The 21,526-nt window shown below is 52.9% G+C and overlaps 8 protein-coding genes across 8 annotated transcripts; 4 read left to right on the top strand and 4 right to left on the bottom strand.

The window, feature by feature from the left end:
• Nucleotides 1–910: 910 nt before the first annotated feature.
• AYO20_05788 (hypothetical protein) lies at nt 911–2,972 on the top strand (the record flags this gene model as incomplete). The annotated part of the gene is made up of 4 exons (XM_022644080.1): nt 911–1,233; nt 1,301–1,772; nt 1,828–2,183; nt 2,231–2,972. The coding sequence occupies 4 exons, from the start codon at nt 911–913 to the stop codon at nt 2,970–2,972; spliced, it is 1,893 nt and encodes a 630-aa protein (XP_022499840.1).
• Nucleotides 2,973–3,154: 182 nt separating this feature from the next.
• On the bottom strand, nt 3,155–4,691 carry AYO20_05787 (hypothetical protein; the record flags this gene model as incomplete). Its single annotated transcript, XM_022644079.1, has 4 exons — nt 3,155–3,467; nt 3,558–3,727; nt 3,806–4,221; nt 4,334–4,691. 4 exons carry the CDS (start codon nt 4,689–4,691, stop codon nt 3,155–3,157), a joined length of 1,257 nt encoding a protein of 418 aa, XP_022499839.1.
• Nucleotides 4,692–5,625: 934 nt separating this feature from the next.
• AYO20_05786 (ATP-dependent RNA helicase HAS1) lies at nt 5,626–7,612 on the top strand (the record flags this gene model as incomplete). The annotated part of the gene is made up of 2 exons (XM_022644078.1): nt 5,626–7,263; nt 7,379–7,612. 2 exons carry the CDS (start codon nt 5,626–5,628, stop codon nt 7,610–7,612), a joined length of 1,872 nt encoding a protein of 623 aa, XP_022499838.1.
• A 259-nt stretch (nt 7,613–7,871) lies between these two features.
• On the bottom strand, nt 7,872–9,794 carry AYO20_05785 (hypothetical protein; the record flags this gene model as incomplete). The annotated part of the gene is made up of 3 exons (XM_022644077.1): nt 7,872–8,798; nt 8,854–9,627; nt 9,675–9,794. 3 exons carry the CDS (start codon nt 9,792–9,794, stop codon nt 7,872–7,874), a joined length of 1,821 nt encoding a protein of 606 aa, XP_022499837.1.
• A 529-nt stretch (nt 9,795–10,323) lies between these two features.
• On the bottom strand, nt 10,324–11,760 carry AYO20_05784 (mitogen-activated protein kinase spm1; the record flags this gene model as incomplete). Its single annotated transcript, XM_022644076.1, has 5 exons — nt 10,324–10,934; nt 10,984–11,298; nt 11,347–11,413; nt 11,465–11,597; nt 11,648–11,760. The coding sequence occupies 5 exons, from the start codon at nt 11,758–11,760 to the stop codon at nt 10,324–10,326; spliced, it is 1,239 nt and encodes a 412-aa protein (XP_022499836.1).
• Nucleotides 11,761–12,682: 922 nt separating this feature from the next.
• AYO20_05783 (hypothetical protein) lies at nt 12,683–13,579 on the top strand (the record flags this gene model as incomplete). Its single annotated transcript, XM_022644075.1, has 1 exon — nt 12,683–13,579. One exon carries the CDS (start codon nt 12,683–12,685, stop codon nt 13,577–13,579), a length of 897 nt encoding a protein of 298 aa, XP_022499835.1.
• Nucleotides 13,580–13,714: 135 nt separating this feature from the next.
• AYO20_05782 (hypothetical protein) lies at nt 13,715–14,748 on the bottom strand (the record flags this gene model as incomplete). Its single annotated transcript, XM_022644074.1, has 2 exons — nt 13,715–14,071; nt 14,224–14,748. The coding sequence occupies 2 exons, from the start codon at nt 14,746–14,748 to the stop codon at nt 13,715–13,717; spliced, it is 882 nt and encodes a 293-aa protein (XP_022499834.1).
• A 1,526-nt stretch (nt 14,749–16,274) lies between these two features.
• AYO20_05781 (hypothetical protein) lies at nt 16,275–18,206 on the top strand (the record flags this gene model as incomplete). The annotated part of the gene is made up of 4 exons (XM_022644073.1): nt 16,275–16,656; nt 16,725–17,156; nt 17,237–17,832; nt 17,910–18,206. The coding sequence occupies 4 exons, from the start codon at nt 16,275–16,277 to the stop codon at nt 18,204–18,206; spliced, it is 1,707 nt and encodes a 568-aa protein (XP_022499833.1).
• Nucleotides 18,207–21,526: the final 3,320 nt, after the last annotated feature.

The following is a 21,526-nucleotide window of genomic DNA, read 5'->3' as shown; positions in this document are numbered from 1 at the left end:
GCCACCTTATCGCAGAATGTCCGACCTCAATGGCAGAGGGGACCGTGGGCTTTATGTATTGTCTCCATGCTTTGTGAGATGCAGGTTTGGATCACGATGCATGTTCTGGAAGTCCTATCCAACCCCAGATTCATCCTTCAAGCATTTCCGTACGCCGTTGAGGTCGATTTCGTGCATCCCGGGATTCCGCAGATGTTCTCATGGGACAAAGCTGCCTGCGGAGGGGGAGGCTGGCACCGGGTTTTGGGTAGCATCGAAGGAGGCGACGGGCATGGCATGATGGTGATGGCTCTACCCCGCTGGACCCGAAGATGATCCTTGTGGCATGACTCGACCAGTCGGTTGAGACGAATGACAGCTCAGAGCGGTAAAGTGGTGTTGCAATCACACACCCACACAAGCCAGGGTCTGGGGTAGCGGTTGATACTGTGTGCAAAGAAGACTTGCTTATTGATTGCGCCTTTTCATGTGCATCGTGACAGACGTCGTATTATTTCCTCATGCAGTGAGGCCAAAGGGTTTTCGGCTGGTCAAAGCGAAAGTCAGAGCGCAGCCACAGGCTTCTAGAAGGGCTGGGCGCAGTTACAAACGTGGCCTCCCCAACCTTCCCAAGGTCTTGGTTAATGGGTTGGCCTATCACCTATCAAAGCCTATTTGGGTCTCCCCCATCGTCCGGCTTGGGTATCCCTGGTGGGTAACTTAGGCATTGCTAGGGATTTTCATCTCCCCGCAACGAAACCAGTCCAGCTCAAGCAGCTTCTCCTCCAGCACTCCGCTGACTGGTCTTTATCACTCCCCGGCATTCCGCTCTTCCAACTTCTCATCCCTCTCCAGAAACCAGTATCACTTCCCCAGATCTTCAAACCCCAGTTGTCCCAGTGGAGTAGAAAGCTCACTCCTGATATCGGCAATGCAAATGGAAAGCTCGCTCCGCAACCTTCTCCATTCCAACGAGCCTGCTTATGATTCCTCGTCTCTCCATACTGGCCATTTGCCGGCAACCATCCAGCAACATGGCTCTTTCATCGGCACAATGGAGGCTGAAAATGTCCTGAACGACTCGCGGAAGCGTCCTGCCACGCGGATAAAGTCCTCGTATCCGCGAAAGAGAGCCATCCAAGCCTGTCAGAAGTGCAGGGTCCGTCGAACAAAATGCAATAATGCTCGTCCAACCTGTTCCTCCTGCCTGTCGATCGGCGCCGAGTGCACATATAGCGAAGGAGATCATTCTACGTATGTCTGTGTGGCGGCACATCTTCGGACGTGCTACCTGGTAACGACCCTCTTCTGACCGTGGCAGCTTCGATTCCGCGAGCCTGGCAATTTTGGATAAGTTGAACACCATCGAGGAGCTTTTGAGGTCGCCCAGTGCCCGGACTCAGATCGCCCCAGCAGCCCCCAGTAACGCAGCTGACAGCCCCAGTCGTGGAGTCCTGTCTCGGCTAAAGTCGCTGAATTCACCCAGTCTCGAAAGATCCAAGGATGCCGCCCCCTGTCACATGAACATCGAAGGAGTCTTATCGTGGTCAGTCTTTGATGATCTTAGTCCCAACCTGGACCTGAAAGGTCTCCTCAATTCCAGCCATGGCGCCTTACAGAACCTGTCAATCGTACCGGAATTTGACGAGCATGTCGCTGAAGAGGAGCTGGTGGCAAGATTCATGAGCAATGTCTTCATTTACAATCCGGTCTTGGAGGAAGCCAAAATTCACCGGTATATGCGTGATGCCCGCTTCAACGGCATCGGATGGGACGCACAGTCGTGCCTACTGGTGAGATGGTATCTTTCACAAACTTCTCGCCGAAGTCGCTGACTGTCGCGTGTAGCTTCTGATATATGCTCACGGCTCGATTGTTGGGCCATTTGATGGTGGACAACAGCAAGATGCCTCGTCATTTCGCTCGTCCCCCCAGTTCAAGCAGTCTGAGTCGTACTTCTCTGCAGCCCAGAAAAGGATGGGCCATCTCCTCTGCCGGACAGGTGTGTTGGAAGCGCAATGTTTCTTTCTGGCAGGGGTATATTTGATGGCAACACTTCGTCCAATGGAGGCGTGGAAGATGTTTGTCCAGGCTCTCGCCTGCTGTCAAGCCTTCTACACTGAGAAGGAGTCGCCCGAAGCCGACAGGGAGGGGGAACAGCGTTTGCGGGAAAGCATCTACTGGACCTGCTTCAAATCAGAACTGTAAGTGGAAACTTGAGACTGCAAGTATGATACTGAACCCTGGCCAGTGAACTCCGTCTCGAATTGAATGTTTCTGAGACGTCGATTTGGGATCTCACCTATCCGGCCTTTTTCCCTTCTCCGCCCGAGGGTCTTCGATCCCAACGAGAAATAGTGTGGTATTTCTATCTTGCTGAAATCGCCCTTCGACGACTGGGCAACAGAATCCTCAATTTCATCTACGACAGCAAAGCCACGAGTTCCCTGTCCAATGCGGCCGAATCTACCATTGGATTTGAACAACAAGCCGCAGACTGGATCCGATCGCTCCCGCAGGCGCTTGACCTCGACGCACCCTCAGTGGGCGAGGAGAGCGACCTGCATGACTCGTTGAAGTTTATACTGAAAGGCCACCTCCTCGACTGCTACGAGATGATGTATTGGCCCTTCATCGTCGCGGCGATCAACTATGACACTCCCGAAAGAACCCCGACCATCTCGACCGAGTCGCTCGACTCGTTTGTGCACAAAGCGCTGGCCGTGAGCGTGGAAAGAATTGAAAAGAACGAACAGGGGTTTTTCTACCGCCATCATGGGACCTGGCTGATGCTACGGTCTTGCACGAGGAGTGCCCTCGTTCTTCTCGGCGCGGCCAGACTGGAGAAACTAACACTATTAATGCCGGATCGCTGGCGGGAGGCGGTGGGCAAAGTAATCGAGATGCTGAATTTCTGGCGGCGAGAAAGCAGAGACGTGGAAGACCGGTTGCGACTCGTCGAGACGTTGCTAGCCGGTCTGACGTTCAGTTGACGCGCGTGTTTTCTATGAGTGGAATAGGTGCGATAGCCCTTACTGTTCTCATGATACCATCATATGTCTGGGCGCTATTTACATCCATTACGGGCATTTCACGAGGTTATAACAAAAACATTGCATTGCCTGGAACGCGGATGGGCGAGGAAGAGAGAGAGAACAAAACCTAATTCACATTTTTAAGCGTCGACCTCTCGGACCTTGTATGCAAACATTCCATTCGACGGGATTCCGTTCTTGTCGAGCATCTTGACCGACGTCTCCACGCCGGCCGCGGGCACGCGGTACTCGAACTTTTTGCCCGGTGCCGGTTTCGAGCCGTCCGGGAGCGCATACGGGTACGGGAGGTATTCGGGCATGAGGCCCAGCTGGATCAGCAGCGAGGCCTGGTCCCACGCGATGTGTTCGTGGTAGAGGCGGTCGCCGCGCACGCAGACGACAGATGTGCAGGGGAGCTCGACTTTTCGTCCCGTGGGCGGGATGCCGGGGGCTCTGTCGGAGGGATGGTAAGTTTCTTGGGAGTCCAAGAGACGAGAGAGGCAGACAGGGAGAGACAGGGGAGAGAGGGAGTGAAAGTCTTACAACCAGTCGATTTCCATGTCGTGCGTAAACTTGGCAACAAACTCGTCACAGACGCGATCGATGCCGATGGTCCGACTCACGAGCAGGAGCTCCATGTCTTTGGGGTTCTTGGGGATGAAGTGGTTGCGGTAAAAGTTTGTCAGGCTTGTTCTACCGATGCCACCGGTCATCTGCACCGATTCCCCTCAAGTGAGAACAGTCAGAACAGCCATGTAGCGAGAAGCAGGAATCAATGGACATATTCGTACCGTGGTGATATGGTTGACATAGGGCTCTTGCACCATAGTTTCCATGGTCTTGGGTACCGAGCGCTCCGCAAATTCAAAGTACGTGTGCTCCTCCCAGATGGCTTCCAGGTCAAAGTCCAAGCCGCGGATGTACTTCTTCAGGAACGTGAGGTTTCGAGTGTGCGCGACGGCTTCCTGGGTGCCATCGAATTCCAGCTGCCCTGGTATCACGAACTTGGGCGACTTGGCCGTCGGGTAGGTGTATATCTTGGCCTCTGGGTGCGAACCTGGCTTTTCATGTCCAGCGAAATGACAGAGTCTGGGTATCGCGACTGGAGTGACCAAGTCCCCCGCCGTGCCGTAGATGACAGCCGCCGCAATCTTGGGCCCGATAGCTGCACTGCGGGCAAACTCATTCCAGAGAGCGGTGTCGTAGACTTGGAAGACGGCCTTTCAGTATCCCCAGGGGAAACAACAGATGTGAAAGAAAGGTAGAGACAATTGGTAGCGAGGAGGGAGCCTCCCGAGGCATGGAGGTGGCAGACTCACCGACGATCCCAATTCCATCGTTCACATCGCACTTCTCACACTCCTCAAGCGCAGCGACAGCTTTTTCGAGGATCTCCGTCGCTGTCGTTGTTGAGCCCTGAGTGAATTCTTCTCCTCGAACCTCCACCACCGCAAATCCTTCTTCCGCCCACTTTAGCAGTGGAGGTGGGATGCCATCCTCGCAAACAACGCCGCCATTCGTGTAGCGTGGCGCATTCGTCGGCAGCACGAGGACAAGTCCTGGCCCGTGGCTCTTCCGAGACAGCGGCGGCAACAGTGAAATATGATCGTGGATTTTGACCAGGTCGGCGGTCGGGAGGGAGATGTGCTCTTCGGCAACGGCAGATGGGTCGGCCATTGTCTGCGTAGATAACCTGTCAACAGGAGATGGGGGAAGAAGTGGGCTTGACCCAATGTATGCCTGAATATATATGCTTGAGAGTCTTCCCCGATTACGCCGGGTCAGTTACTCGAAGAGAGATGTACAAGGTGTGCACTGATGTCTTGGGTGGAATGAGTGCGCGGACCGCAACGCTTGATAAGGCGTTCAGCCTCGCTCGGCAAACACAAATGGATCGTATGATGACACGATGGCCAAGCTTCAACGTCACAATAAGATCTGATACGGCTTTTGTCGTGGTGTAAATGGATGGAATAAGTCTAATTGCATACATAGAGTCAGGATATTCTGCATAGATTCTGCTTCACAGCATCATAGCCACATCGTATCGTCGCCAGCACCTTTAAGCCTCCACACTTTGACAAAAAAAAAACCTCCCCAAAAAATTAAAGACTGATGTTCGTCCAACAGCTTGAGATCTAGTCCGCATGTCGGAATACGAAAGAACTGGCCATCATAAGATCAACGATACGTACAGGAAAGTCAAACTCTTCACAAAATCCATCGAGAAGCCTCGGCACAGGGAAAATTTATATACGAAAACAAGAAATTTGGAACATGACTGATCCATTGCGTACCCCATCTACAAGAGTGGATTCGACAAGGGATTCCAGCCGGCCACATGTCAGGACTCAATAATACACAACACATAGATGAGGTACTATATACTTGGTGGAAAGTAGGACGTCGAGGAGTTCAACGAACTTGGAGATCCCGGCTGACCTTCCAATGGAGTTGATATGCTGGCTGGACTCGTACTAGCTCATATGAGGCTAGCGTTAAACGTTATCGATAACCAGAAAAATTGTTGGCGAACTCCGCAGCAATTTTCCCAACTGCAACATTTTGCATTCAGTCTCACCGCCAGCAGGGATTTACGATCAGCAGCAACATGTCCAACTCAACAGATCCCCAGTTGGCAGAGTCGAAGAAGCGTAAAAGGAAGCGGACGAAGCACGCACAAGCCGAAAACAGCACGCAACCTGCACGGGCTGCTCCCAGCGACCGAATTGTTGGATCTACGAACGAACCGCAAGAGAAGAGCAAAAAGAGACGGAAGACGTCACACTCGAGCGACGACGAAGAGGAAGACGATGTTGAGGCCGAAGTTACCACTGAATCTGTAAAAGATGCTGCGGAAGACGCAGAGGAGGATTCTCCAGACAGTGGGGTGGATGGTGAGGTTGACAACAACGATGAAGCAGGGGCCGAACTCGAAGAGACGGTCGATACCACGACAATGAACCCAGAAATTACTTCTGCCCCTGCTCCCACAGATCTGCCAACAGACACGGTTCCTTCGCTGCCTGGCACCGATACCACTCCTCAAGCTTTCTCCGAACTCAAGCTCTCCGAAAAGACGATGCAAGCCATTAAAGAAATGGGTTTCACCAACATGACCGAGATTCAAAGGCGAGGCATTCCCCCTCTAATGGCAGGCCGTGACGTGCTGGGAGCCGCAAAAACTGGCTCGGGAAAGACACTCGCCTTCCTCATCCCCGCTGTGGAAAGGCTGCACGCACTCCGCTTCAAACCGCGCAACGGCACTGGCGTAATCGTCGTCTCGCCCACACGAGAATTGGCACTGCAAATCTTCGGGGTGGCCCGTGATCTCATGCAATTTCACAGTCAAACGTTTGGGATTGTCATTGGAGGCGCCAACCGAAGTGCCGAAGCCGAAAAGCTCGTCAAGGGCGTCAACCTCCTGATTGCCACTCCGGGCAGGTTGCTCGACCACCTCCAAAATACAAAGGGCTTCGTCTACAAGAACGTGAAAGCACTCGTTATTGACGAAGCAGACCGTATCCTGGAAGTCGGATTCGAAGACGAAATGCGCCAAATTGTCAAGATCCTCCCAGACCGCGACCATCGCCAGACCATGCTCTTCAGCGCGACGCAAACGACCAAAGTTGAAGACCTGGCACGCATCTCGCTTCGCCCCGGCCCGCTCTACATCAATGTCGACCACAAAAAGGAGCACAGCACGGTTGAAGGGCTCGAGCAGGGCTACGTGATCTGCGACTCCGACAAACGGTTCTTGCTCCTCTTCAGCTTTCTGAAGCGCAACCTGAAAAAGAAGATCATCGTCTTCATGAGCAGCTGCAACTGCGTCAAGTACCACTCGGAGCTGCTCAACTACATCGACCTGCCCGTGCTCGAGCTGCACGGCAACCTCAAGCAGCAGAAGCGGACCAACACGTTTTTCGAATTCTGCAACGCCACCCACGGCACCCTGATCTGCACCGACGTCGCCGCCCGAGGCCTCGACATCCCCGCCGTTGACTGGATCGTGCAGTTTGACCCCCCGGACGACCCACGCGACTACATCCACCGAGTCGGCCGTACGGCGCGCGGCTCCAACGGCAAAGGCCGCAGCCTCATGTTCCTGCAGCCCAGCGAAGTCGGCTTCCTGAGCCAGCTGAAGGAGGCCCGCGTGCCCGTCGTCGAATTCGACTTTCCCGCCAAAAAGCTGGTCAACATCCAGAGCCAGCTCGAGAAGCTGATCGGCCAGAACTACTACTTGAACAAGGTGGGTTCCTCCTCCCTCCTCCCCCCTTTCCCCTCCTTTTCATTTCCATAGATTCTCAAATTCGCGTGAGTGGTTACATAAGATCAAATCTAACCTCCAATCTTGCTCATTACAGTCAGCCAAGGATGGCTACCGCTCGTACCTGCAAGCCTACGCCTCACACAGCCTCCGCTCCGTCTTCGACGTCAACAAGCTGGACCTGGTCAAGGTCGCGAAGAGTTTCGGTTTCCCCACGCCGCCGAGGGTGGACATCCAGTTGGGCGCGAGCATGCGGGACAAGAAGCAGAATCCGGTGAGGAGGAGTTACGGGAGCCAGCCGAGACAGAAGAATGGGTTCAAGAGGAGATGAAGTGCTCACGAGCAATTGTCTGGGTCAAATCGATTGTGCTCTCATTGATGTGTTAAGCTAATGGAGTTGGCAAACTATGAGGGACTTCTAGGGCTAATTTGCCACAAAAGCACGGTTAGCCATGTTGCTTTACACTCCACCTCAATGTTATCTGCTATGCCCGACCCTAGTACCCCCGGTTCTCTTAACACTTTCTTTCCCCGCCCTGTCGCTCTGTCTCAATACATGCTTCGAACGTCTGGCGAGCTTCTCCCTCGTCTCACGAAGCCATCATACTTGAAAGCTTCTGAAAGTCCGGGGTACCCCAACCTGTAACTGGATCCCATCCTGGGGCCGCGTCCCACCCGGCATCCGCAATCTTCGGCGCTGGCTGACCAGTGTACATGTCTTGACCTGAGCATCCACGAGAACGTCCCAGCGTGATGTCGTTGAAGGCTTGGTAGCCCTGCGAATATAGCCAAGGGTTCAAGAAGCCGAGCTTTCCCTTCCCCTGCGCCAGCCGTTTGTTGTTCAAATTGGATATAATAGCTGCAAAAGTTGGCGCCGCGCAGGATGTTCCGTACAAAAATTCTGCACGATCTTGGTTCTCGATCAGATAGCGCACTGATTGCGCCGAGACGTCGGGGTAGCCTCGCCCAGAGGCGTTGAAATACCCTTTGTTCTTATTACCCAACCTGGAAAAGTAGGCCTTCGTGACGTTGACCTGGTAAGATGGTGCTGCGAAGTAGTTGGAAAACCCTCCTGAGGAGAAAGCAGCTGCGATTTCTGGATTCACAGAATAGGTCCCTCCCACGGCCGTTACATAGGGGCATGTCGCTGGAAAATTCGGTGTGAAGCGTGGTGTTTTCTTTCCGTCGTTTGATTGACACGCGCTACCAACACCAGTATCACCTGAAGCGAAGATCACAGAGACTCCACGCAGACTGAGGAAGGAAAATGCAAGGCATACTTCCCTCGCCCAGTCGAAAGGTACCGTCTGCTCGTCCTCAGCGTACGAGGTGGTAAGAACATCGGGAAGGTCTGAGCTGTTGAGACCCAACAAGAAGTGGAGTTGATCAAGATATGGCTCGTTGCTGCCGTTCAGAGAAGGCGTCGGCTGGTCGAGATCTGCGAGCATTGGGGCTCGTCCAGCGGTTGAGTAGTAGACTACCGGTGTCCCTCGAGCCAGGGCCACGGAGTATTGCACCTGGAGCCAGTTAGTATGATCATGATTGAGGCTACGGCGCGGACAGTAGACCTACGTCGAGATTACCCTCAGCAGTCTTGTTCACGCCTTTCTGGTCGCTGACTCCATTGTTGATCGGGACGATGGAGAAGTCATGAGCCTGATTACTGGCACCCGTGAGCTTGAGAAAATCTTCAAGGTCGTCAAAATACACTCCCTCTTCGATGAAGCCAGAGACACCAAGTTTCGTCTTTGCCTTGGGATCGGCCTGAAAATCAGTCATCCTATAGATGCCTCTAATACATTCCGGGGTGATGGTGCTATTGCAAAAGGTGGCATTATAGGTCGTCAGAAGGTCAGGGTCGCCAAATGGCGAAACTAATCCAGGATCAGGATTGTCTCTGGTTTCCAGCATAAAGCTAGCTTGTGCTCTAGGTTGACCAAACCGGGTGGTGGGTTGGATTGTTGTGATCAGTTGCCACAGACGTGTCGGGACTGAGTATTGCAAGGTACGAATCAAAGTTGTTTCACCATTGTGGTACTCATGAAACTTTGTGCCCAGAAGACTCTCAGCTTGGGAGACGGAAGCGTTGAATGTAATCCAGGATCCTTGATATGTGATGTTTGTTTCCAGAATGCCTTCACCCGCGAGCCAGTCTGTGACTGCGGCAACTGTGTCGCTCGCTGGTCGCAGCAGGTCGTCGAGTTCATGTTTCTCCAGATGCCGACCGTAGGATGGATGATCAGGCGTAGAGATGTCAAGTAGGTGCTGGTGAATATCGTTTATGGCAGGCTGGTGCAGAGCGAGGCGCAGTTTGAGGATTTCCTGCGGACTCGGTCGTTTGCCCTTCTTTGTGTCAGTCAGCAACACCTTGTTCCGGGTTAGAAACACCTTACCTGAGTCCATCCTGTTGGAACATCAGACAGTTTGCCCACGACTGTAGTTGAAATATCAGGTAGTCCAGGGCTGGAGACAGCCCAAGCGCAGAAAATCAAGGTCAGGATGAGAACAGTCATGTTTTAACACCGAGGATGAGGAGAGGAAACCTTGAGGTTAGCTTTCAGGATACGGGACGAATTGTTTGCTGGTATCGAGGTCAGCAAGGACGTTGCAACCCTGAGAGCAGCACAGCTTGTATCCACGTTGGGAGCCGAGCAGGAAGTGTAAGAATTCCCATGATGGACGGAGGAAGTGGCAGTAGAAGTAACGACCGGTCCTGAAGCTGAGGGGTGTTGAAATGGCAGGAAGGGAAAGTGAAGGGACAAGTGAAGACTAAGTCATAACGTGTATTCCACTGTGAACAGATGTGAAATCCGGACAGTTGAGAGAGCGAGAACACTGACCACGTTATCGATAATCGTCAGCTACGACCCAGCTTGGAATATGCATTTCTCTTCCCAAATCCAGGTTGGTATATTGAAACGGTACAGAAGTTGTGCGAAGGGCATGTAAGCAAGTGAATTGTGTTGTTTTCGTGCATCAATACTCCGTTGATATCATCTCCAAGCTGAACGAAATGGCAAAAGCCCCAAGGTTCAGAATCGTCTATCGTCTCATATCTGCTCCCAATTGCAGCTCCTGTTCAAGGTCATTCGTCGCAAAAGCGCCCGGCTCTTGCGGCCTTGGATCCTCATGGCTGCTCCATTGACTTGGGTTCTCGGGAATAGGCACGTTCATGTTGCCAGTAGGGTTCTGAGATGGCTGGTGACGAACGTGGTGACGGAATCTCATGACTTCGTCGAGTATCATCTTGCGCATCTCCTGGACATCCTCCACAACCTCAAACGCAAAGTCGAAGGTCTTGGGGCAAGCAGGCTCATCACTGGCGTCGTGCCAAATGTGAAGGTATCTGTGCTCCAAAGCATCCTCTACCGAGATACGAGACGAGGGATCGAATGCCAGCATTCGGTCCAGAAGGTCGAGGGCATCAGGGTTCGCCTGCGGGAACAGCCTTTGGAATGTGATCTTGGGCATGTATGGCAGGTTTCGGACATACTCCTGAGCACGAGGTGATCCGATTCGCGAGAGAGTCTCCTCGTTAGGGGTGCCTAGGTAATGCAGAATCTGGTTCAGCTGATCGACGTAGTCCCGACCCTTGAAGAAGGGTCTGCCACCGAGCAATTCTGCCAAAATACATCCCACCGACCACACGTCGACTGTTCGCGTGTTAGTTGCAATTCAGGTGTCCATCGAATGCCAACATACTAGCTTTGGTATAGCTCTGAAAGCTGAGCATGATCTCTGGAGCACGATACCATCGAGTTGCGACGTATTCGGTCATATATCCAGCATTCTCCTCGGGGTCTTGAGAGAAACCTCTGGCAAGGCCGAAATCGCAAATCTTGAGCTCGCAATCGGCATTGACGAGAAGGTTTCCGGGTTTCAAATCTCTGTGCAATACATTTGCCGAATGGATGTACTTGAGGCCGCACAGAATTTGGTAGATGAAAGATTGAAAGTGAGCATCGGTGAGTGGCTGGCCAGATCTAATGATGGCCGCGAGATCACACTCCATCAATTCTGGTGCATGTCAACAACTGTCTCCGCTCAGAACGAGGGTCAACATACCTTCATAGAGATACGTCTCATTGAAGTTGTCCGGTCGGGGAATATCCATATCGTAGAGACAAGTGATCTGTGCCTAGTCAGCCAGCAGGTCTTTCCTCGATTGATCACGACAACAGACATTGCGGTGGCCTCGGAAGTGCTGCAGCAGTTTGATTTCGCGCAATGCTCGCTTCGCGAGGATCTTCTTGCTGAAGACATTGGTGACTTTCTTGATGGCCACTCCTTCTCCCGTTTGCGAGTTGGTGGCAGCACTTTTGACAAAGTCAGCGACATTCCAGCGCGCGATCGTAGGGAGGCCTACCAGACAATACCATATGCACCCTGACCCAACTCTTTTGTCACGGTATACCTCTCATCGACAATGAAGTCTTGATTGAAAACCTTGAACACTTTGCGCCCAGCAAGGTCCCCCATGTTGCTATTGCTCCTACAACTGCGGACTGACTTTGGGTTGGTATTTGAGCAGCGTCAGAAGGGGGGTGGATCGTAGCGAGAGAGGTCAAGGCAGCAGTTCAGGTGCTTTAAAGGAGATCCGGCCAAGAAGGTCGGGAAGGCAAGGCAGGGTTTCGGTCGTAGGATATGGTGCGGCTGAACGATAGAGTTGAGCAGTGCTGACACTCTGGGAGTAACTGTGAACCTGGAATGCGGCGAGCGAGTCCGGTCGGGGTCTATGGTGGGGGCCACTTCAGGTGTAGCGCGAAGATGTTTGCGTAAGACCTAGCCAGTAAGGGATTTGTATACCGGAATATTATCAAAGTGAGAGATTTGAATGAAATTGGGCAATTCAGGTCTACGCCAAATAGCCGCTGAGGTGGATTTGTGATGAGAATGCTTTGGCTTCTCTCATTTTCGAAGCAGCCGCGCGCTGTTGTTTCGAGGTGGGACGGGGAAATCGAGGGGCAGCCATCAGCCCTGAAGCCTAATTGAGCTCGTGGCGGGCGCTGGGCAGTGGGTGCTGCCCCGGAGCCCGCCCTTGCCAGATGGCCTAATTATCTGCTTGGTGTGTACCAACTTCCTACCCAACCAGGTTCGTCAGCCGAGTCCGCCAGTCTGTCCTTGTCTGTCTAAGAAAAGATGTCAGTGCCAAGCCAAGCGCGCCACGCTGGCGAACACGTGCCAGATGCCAGGAGCCTCCACAGCCTCATCTGTGCCACTTCTGGTGGAAAAATGTGGCGTCACAAATTTCAAGTATCTGCGACCAATGCCGACATCAAGTCATCGCCATCTTTGAAATAAGTGCATCCGGGACCTAGAAGATTGACGCGTGCCACGGGAAAGAATTCGTCGTAATGCCCAAAAGTTAGGTGAAGTCAGTTCCTACTCTCAACAGGTCGCCATGGAAGAATTACTTGCGAAACACCGCAAGGAAAAGCGAGATCTCCAATCACAAATCACGCAGAAAAAGAAGAACGCGACCAAAAAAACCAGAAAGGGTGTCAACGATGAATGTGAGAGACTCGAACGGGTACTGGCTGAAAAGCAGCAGGCTGAGATTCAGGCCTTACAACCCCAAGATGTCAGTGAGCTACAGGAGGCCCTAGAGGATCTCAACGTTGGTGAACCTGTGGGAGAAGAGATCAACGGCGTACCAGAAGCTGCATCAGAGCCACTTCAAAAGGCCGACACAGCAGATTCATCGCCCGCGGACCAGTCCCGACCTCGAAAGCCAAATCGGCAAAAAGCGAGGCTAGCACGTCGAGCAGCCGAACAGGAGGCACAAGCAGCGGCCGCAGCTCTCGAGGCAGAGAACCTCCCCGACCTCCGAGAGCGGGAACTCGCCGACATGAAGCAACAGATGACCAAACTAGGCCTTTCAGAAACCCTCATCCGACCCGACGGTCACTGTCTCTTTTCCGCCTGCGCACACAGCATGTCTACCGACATTCTCGCAGCAAAATCAGATAGGAACGTCAAGCAGCCATATGAGAAAGTTAGATACGCCGCTGCGGAGTTTATGGCCAGCCACCCCGAGGATTTTGAGGCATTCATGGAGGAGCCCTTGAACGCATATGTGAAAAAGATCAGAGATACGGCGGAATGGGGTGGGGAGTTGGAGTTGCAGGCCATTGCGCGATCTTTCAATGTCGAAATCAACGTGCTCCAAGCGAGCGGCCGAGTGGAAAAAATTTCCTCCCAAGGCAGCTCAAACGACACCATTTGGCTGGCATATTATCGACACAGTTTTGGGCTTGGTGAGCATTACAATGCGTTGAAGAAAGTGGACCAAAGCTGAGCAGGTACCTATTGTTCCATGTGGAATCATGAATGGCCGATGAAACAAAACGGAGGCTTTTGGACAGCACCTGATGCCTATCAAGCTCTCGTCTCCTAGCTAACCAATCACGTGGGGAAAAATACCACCAGGATCTCAGCGGTGACGCCAAACCGAGATATAATCCTCTACATTTCCGTTCTTGTCCTTGCCCACATTGTGCGTGTCGGCAGGATGCCAATGCCCCACCCTTTCCATAGCACCGAGGCTGGATGGTGCTAGTGGGTTCATTTTGACATTGCCTTCCTCGTCATAGGGGATTTCTTCTCCTGGATGACTCAAATGCTCGAGGTATGTCTTTGAAGCGACGCCGTAAGGGGGTCCGCCAGATTTGACAGGCTTGGTAACTGGGAACTCGAGGCACACAAGATTTGCTCGAGGGGAGTGGCGGAGGAGTTCGGTCATGCGCTTCGCCCAAGCAGGACGCATGCCTGGGCGCATTGCACAGAAGAACTGGAAGGGCAGGTGTGAGTAAGGATTCCTACGTCAGCTAAAGATGTATGCGTGTGACACAAAGATCAACCGCCCCGAAGATGAGATCTCATACTTGAAGGGAAGGACAAAGGCGGCGACAAGAAGATCAGAAGTGAAGGAACATTACTCACAGTATAGTCATAAATGAGATCGAACTTGCCGTCCCACTCACTACCAGCACCCAGCTCTGTCCTCGCCTTTTCCACCCATTGATCATTGTAAAAGTCCCCTTGGAGAAAGACCATTTTTCCCTTCCCGATGTTCTCATCATAGACGGGATACTTGGCGGCGTTCTCAGCCGCATACTTTTCACAGGCTTCAAGCGCCTTTTCAGCATATTCTAGCCCGACCACATCATATCCGAAACTGGCGAGTAGTAAAACATCCACGCCGCGGCCACAGCCGGGGACTAATGCGCGTTTCCGCTGCTTCTGTCCATTTGCTGACGACGGGGCGAGAAGGGCATTGCCAATAACATCGGCGTGGTTGATCAGCGTGTCGGCGAGGGCTGGGGATGGAGATCCACGGTCCCAGGGCAAGAAGTCTCCCTTGTTCCACAACTCGGCCCAGCCTTCCGCGTAGGCGCCTCCTTCGTACTTGGACATGTGCCCCTTGAGCCTTTCACGGTTCTCGGCCGTGGCGTTTGTCGAAGACATGGTTGCAGTTGGTTCGACTAGCACAGGCTCGGCAACCGAACACAACGGTCTGAGGCAAGCTTGGAAACGACGAGCGGGAAGAAGCGGACTAGATGGCCGGTGTCTGAGGGGTGGTGGATAGTGGGGGATGAGGGTGTGGTGTCGAATTTGCCCGAAGCGGAAGAAATTGAACTGGTGGGCGGATCGGTTCTGTTGTCTAGGAAGAGTAGGGTGGACGGCTGCCGTGGTCCAAGAGTGTTTCGAGAGAATGCACAGCCCCGCGCTCAGACTCGGTGATGTTGTGCTCTTGTGTCTTATCGCATTGTTAGCCAGCGATACAAATTCTCGAGTGTAGTAGTGAGGAGTCAGATGGGAGGACATGGAGATTGGCTCAACTCAGTGGTTCGACCACTAACAAGGTTACTCAGATCATCATTGGTCCCAGCCCTTAGGATGACCGCAGCGACAAAGTCGGAAGTAGTACCGATTAATACACTAAATGTAGGGAATTAAAAAGCGGGCTTCTGTGTGTCTGCGTTGGCTGTGTTTCTGCCTCGAACCAGCCCTGACTCCAATGATGTCGTCGGGGTGATCAACGTGACCGGAATCATAAGACAAGGCTGGGTGTTCTTTGGCACGTTCCTGGCCCAGAATACAAATGGGGTAGACACCACACCAGGTACAAGTGAGTACAGAGATGTGCCTCGGTTATATGGACAATTGAGTCGGATAATGCCATCGCACAAGATACAGAGCAAAAAGTTTGGAGTTCGTGGGTTAGTGGGCCAGACCACGTAATCAACAATTAATGGTGAAGGCCAAGTCCGACTGTCTTCCCGCATTGCGAGCTTCATTCCATCCAATTCACCTTGCCTTCAATTGAGCATTTGACTGGCACGACATGGCCATCTTCACAATATCTCTGCGAATGTACTATTCTGGTGGTCAGAATTGCCTCCTCATCCGCCAAGCGGCTCCTCGGGAAATACCTCGAGGTTCGCCGAAGAAAATCTAACAACCTCATCTCTGCCAATTGTTTTCTGGTCCCTCTCCCTCTCCGGCAATAACGGCACAATAGCCATCATCAGCCCTAGATCTCTCCATCTGATGGGACTTATCGCCAGCTCAACCTCCTCCCCCACAACTAGCAATGCTTAATCCCCCTCATTCTCTTGTCGTCATTGGTTCTGTCGACCGCGGTGAATCCGTCCTTCGATGTTGGCCTCCCGGTAAACTGCGATGGCCCTCGAGCAACAGAGCAACCCCATGCACGCCATTTGCCGCTGTGGACGTCCTTTTTCACCTAATGGCCGCTTAAGCCATGCCCATGCCTGCCTTTGAGGATCTGCGAGCCCGGGCGACATGCGGCTGACCGTACCTTTTAATATGCGCATTCTCCAACATCCGTTTCTCGCTCTCCATTTCTTAACGTTCTTTCTTTGGCTTCATTCTTTGGGTATAAATGTTTGAATGATGACTCTGCCAGCAAATACTCGAGCTTACCTGTTCAAGTCTGACCTATATCCGTCGCTCTTCGGACTGCGCACATGGCTCATGATGGCCTCGAGAAACTCCCCCCCTCGCCAGATACCGTGTGTGGTCCGGCCTCGGAGGAGGGACTGACGAAAGGGAAAGAGCATGATGACACTTTCGAAAGCCGGTCCATTCATTCTGATCATTCGGGTCATTCGACAGTCGTTGTCCAGCATGATGTCGAAATCGGTCAAGCTGCACTGACCAGGACGATAACTCCCAAACGGCCCGTTGTCAAGGTACCGCGGTCGGAGAGACGTGGTCTTTTTGCTCGTTTCTGTGTCATGGCCGAGGTCACAGAACCCACAGATTATAGCAATAGCATAAAGTGGTTCATCACCTTCGTCGTGGCCATTACTGCCGCTGCCGCCCCCGTGGCTAGCGCCATCATTTTACGTATGTTGCGTCGACCGTTGATCTTGTCGGAGTTTGCCCCTAGACTGACTCAATTGATTGCCGTTTAGCGACCCTGGATGAGGTGGCTAGATCCCTGCACACCGACGCGACCACCACCAACCTATCAGTTTCATTATATATGTTGAGCATGGCCATTTTCCCCCTCTGGTGGTCGGCTTTTTCAGAGACGGCCGGGCGCCGGACCGTCTACATCACCTCATTTGCCTTATTCATCTTGTTCTCCGTCTTGAGCGCCGTCTCCCATTCAATATCCATGTTGATCGTTATGCGACTGCTGGCTGGAGGAGCTTCGGCGTCTGTGCAAGCCGTGGGCGCGGGAACGCTCGCTGATATCTGGAAGTCACACGAGAGGGGCAGAGCGATGGGGATCTACTTCTTGGGACCTCTGTGTGGGCCATTACTGGCACCTATCGTGGGTGGTATTCTCGGCCAAGTTTGGGACTGGAGAGCAACTCAGTGGGCTCTCGCCATATACGGAGGTAAGCCCCCAGCATTTCTGGCATTAAGCTAGAATTGTCTCGTCGCCTGAAAGAAACCGGCTCCTGATGCAAAATTTCAGTCTTGACTTGGGCATTGATCTTCTTCGGTCTGCCTGAAACCCTCAAGATACGCAAGGATGTGACGGAGGAAGTCCTGGCGGATGTGGCATCGTCGATCAACAACAGCAGCCATCGACCTTCACTGAGTCGAACGTCGACCCGAGAAGTGATACAGGATAAGTCAAAAAAGTACTTGAAGATTGCACGGACGTTTTTGTTGGACCCACTGAGCGTCATCCTGTACCTCCGGTTCATGCCTGTCTTGCTGACGGTGTATTACTCGGCGGTTACTTTCGGTGCGCTCTACATGCTCAACATCAGTATCCAGTATTCTTTTGAGAGGGAGCCCTACGACTTCTCGACCATCATCATCGGCTTGCTCTATCTGCCCAACTCCGTCGGGTATATTCTTGCCAGTGTACTTGGCGGTCGCTGGATGGACTATATCATGAGGCGCGAGGCGATCAAGGCAAATCGAGTGGATCAACACGGAAAATTAATCTTTCGACCAGAAGACCGCATGCGCGAAAACGCGTGGCTAGGTGCATTAGTCTATCCTTGCGCCTTGATATGGTACGGATGGACCGTTGAGAAAGGTGTTCTGTGGGTAGCACCGGTAAGTCAACGTGAATCACCAACACATGGGGGAACTTTGTTACATGCAAGGTACCAACGTTGACACGTGTGCTATAGGCCATTGCGAATTTCTTCTACGGCGTGGGGTCCATGCTCATCTTCGCCATGTCCACCACTATGTTGACCGAGTTCATGCCACAACGATCCTCCTCTGGTGTTGCCTTAAATAACTTGTGCCGCAACATTGTATCATGTGTTGGCACTGTTGTAGTGGCTCCCCTCATCGCGGCAATCGGGAATGGTTGGCTGTTTACCATTCTGGGACTTTGGGCATTATCAAGCGCCTCGGTCATTTGGGCGATGAAACGATATGGCGAAGATTGGAGAGAAAAGATGGATCGACAGCTCAGATAAACAATCAAGACCATGTGAGCCATGAGATTCACCGGGGGCCAAAAAGGCCCCAGGAACTTGTCCCAGTCAGCACGTGACTGACTGTCGAAGCCCTCGTGACTCAGGGTCACGTGTATACCCCCTCAATCCCTGCGCCCTCTTTGAACCTCAAATAAAATGCGGAGTTTGGAAGTGAGGCACCAACTCAATCCAAGCAGCCAAACAACAACACTACCAGGAGGAAGACGGCGAAGTCCTCGACAATGGTCTGCGGCACAGCAACCTTTCTGCGGCCCGTTTGTCCATCGGCGCGAGCCGTACCAAAGTTCCCTCTCGGGAGCAAAAATCTTCTCCTGCTTTCCAATTCTCTTGATTCTTCATTGCTTTACCACGAATATCCGACCACTTGTACTGTGACAAGCTCATGATCATCGCCTCCCCCTGGGATCGCCAATGGCAGCAATCCCTCATCGGTACTGCCCACGCCAACAAAGACACTAAAAGCTCCTTTCCTTTTCCTGTGATCTTCCCGTGCTTGAACAAGGATGCTGGCAGCATCCTGTGCTTCGCCAATGAACTCCTCCACGTCTCTGGACGAACTGGCGTCAAGGAATCCAGCACACTGCATAGCCCTCTAGCAAATCGAGACACATGGGCACTCGCCACAAGAGACGAAGAAAAAAGTGCTTCCTTCTGGCCGCAGACATTTTTCCTTTCTGGCTGACCAGTCACCTCTGTTGGGCATCAGTCTAGGTACGACTTCCCGTCTCTACGCGATCCAATCGTCGCCCTCACCATGCACATTTCGTCCAATTGCGGACATTTGGGCTGGATTATTCCACTCACTGATGCAGTTGTCTGACCTTGAGTCAGAACTATGCTGCTTTGTATCATTTTCCACCCGCATATCGCCGCATGGTTTCTGCAGACTTTGCCCATCCAAATATGCGCCAGACGAGCCTTTCATCGTTGACGTGGTCCAATTGCCGGGGCCTGCTATCCCAAACAAGCATGCCTTGATTCTCGTTCATCTTTTGGCTGAAGTGGCCCTGCTGCCCGGTGGGATGATTCATGCTTGGGCTTTGCAGGTCACCCTCCCGTTCAACCAGATTTCACACCACCATGATGCGTCCTTCAGCCACCCCTTCCCCCTCCTATACATCTTTTCGTCACTTTACGAGGTTCATGAGGGGTTTGCCCTCCAGTATTGAGTCGGTTAGATAGCGTCATTGTGCTTTCCGACCCCTCCGCACCGTTTATGACCCCTGCGCAACAGAAAGATTGGTAGCACCGAGAGATTGGCCTGACAGCAGTGTGCCTCTACAACCCCAGGCACACCAGCCATGGGAAAGGCTAAAAGGAGAAAGAATAAGAAGAATTTCCCTGAACCCCGGTCTGATGAATCCAAAGACATCGGCGATGGCTCAGTCATACGAGTCCCAGTTCCAGTACGCCAAACTTCCTGCTTATCAATGGCAAACATTTGATCCAAGCGCCGTTACATACTCCCTTCATCCTATCATTGCACCCGAGGAAATTGATCCCAGCAACCCTGATACTGACGACCAGTTGAAGAATGAGGAGACAGCCACCACCTCTGACGCTGTCGCAGAGCTTCCTCCCGCACCCTCCGAAGAACAACCCAAGGATATGGAGGGTGAGTTGCGTCTCGACGAAAACCCTGGTTCTTACGCTGACCATCTTCTCTAGACACCACTATCATGAACGACGGAACGGCGCCAGAGGACGCTAGCGCTGACGAGGTCGCGAGAGATGGAGACAACGGTATTTTGCATCAAAACCTATCCCTGAATTGATTCACTCTGACGTATCCTTTAGCAGAAGGAACACCCTCTGAGACGCCTCCCGAGGGCGAGGATGTGCAGTCGAAGAAAGATGGTGCTCCCGCCGCGAATGAAGACGAGGCATCGGCAGATGCATCGGACACCGTCGCGGAGCCAGACCAAGAGGAACCGAAAAACGAGAATGTCGAGCAGCCTGCCGAGGGCGAACCAAAGGATCTCGGCGAAGACCAAGATCCTGCTGACTCATCTGATGCTACCGCCGTCGATTCGAGCGACGGCGACAAACCTTCCGAACCAGAGACAGTGGTGGAGGTGGTGGAGAAGATGCAGGAAGCCGATGTTCCTCCAGAGCAAATTACTGAAGTCTTAGAAAAGGCCATGTCTGACGTCGGAGCCAGTCCTGCTTCTCCCGAGTCAGCGGCCGATATTGAGCAGCCGTCGGGTGAGAGCGCAGAAAGCGCCGAAACACCCGCAATAGAAAGTGAAGAAGGTGTGTCCGATTCCACCGCAGAGCCAGCGCCCGAAGATGGCGGGGCAACGGCCGAAAGCCCTGCCGTTGAGGCAGAAGATCCGTCAACTTCAGAACAAGGCAAGACCAACGACGAATCTGCCGCTTCGGAGCCCGTAGAAAAGGTGGAGGAAACAGTTGAAGCAAGCGGACAACCAGCGGCCGACGATGCTGAGATAGAAGGGTCGCCAGACAGCAACGAAGGTGATGGCCCTGCCACAGATGCATTAGAAGCGGCAGATGATGCGCACCCTGACGCGTCGGATGGGGAGGAAAAGGAAGGCGAACAGGACGATAACCTGGCGCCTGAGACTACAGAGGCTGATGGGGACCGGGACAACGACGATACAGAGGAGAACACTGCCTCTGATGATCCCGTTCCTGAAGAAAAAGAAGAGGAAAGTGCAGAAAATGAGGAATCACCAGAAGCCGGCGTCGAGGCACCAGCGGCTGGAGGAGGCTCCAGCCAAGATGAAGAAGCTGCCTCTGAAGAAACGCCAATAGTAGAAAGCCCTCCCGAGGACGGACTGGCGGAAGAGGCCACGGCGGAAGAGGTCGTGGCGGAGGGTGGGTCGACTAAGGAAATACCTGCGGATGACGACGCAACCGAAGACCACGGAGCTGAAGAAACGAAGTCAGCGGAAACCGCTGAAGACGGGTCTTCGGAGAAAGCTGAAGATTCAACGACAGGTGACGCCTCGGAGGAGGTTTCAGCGGAAGAACCACCTACTGAAGCTACTGAGGAGCCTCCTGCCGAGGAACCTGCTGAGGAACCTGCTGAGGAACCTGCTGAGGAACCTGCTGAGGAACCTGCTGAGGAACCTGCTGAGGAACCTGCTGAGGAACCTGCTGAGGAACCTGATGAGGAACCTGCTGAGGAGAAGCCTGCCACCGCTGAGCCTACTACGCAAGTAGCTTCTGGAGAAACTGCAGACGAAGTAACGTAAGAAACCACAAATGCAAACGACAAGGAAAACGTCGACGAATCTTAAGAGACCGCGGAAAATAAGACCACAACTCAAGAGACA

Source organism: Fonsecaea nubica (assembly GCF_001646965.1).
Source record: "Fonsecaea nubica strain CBS 269.64 chromosome Unknown Scaff35, whole genome shotgun sequence".
Taxonomy (NCBI): Eukaryota; Fungi; Ascomycota; class Eurotiomycetes; order Chaetothyriales; family Herpotrichiellaceae; genus Fonsecaea; species Fonsecaea nubica.
The sequence above is the reverse complement of the archived record's forward strand: the minus strand, read 5'-3'. Positions and strand labels throughout refer to the sequence as shown.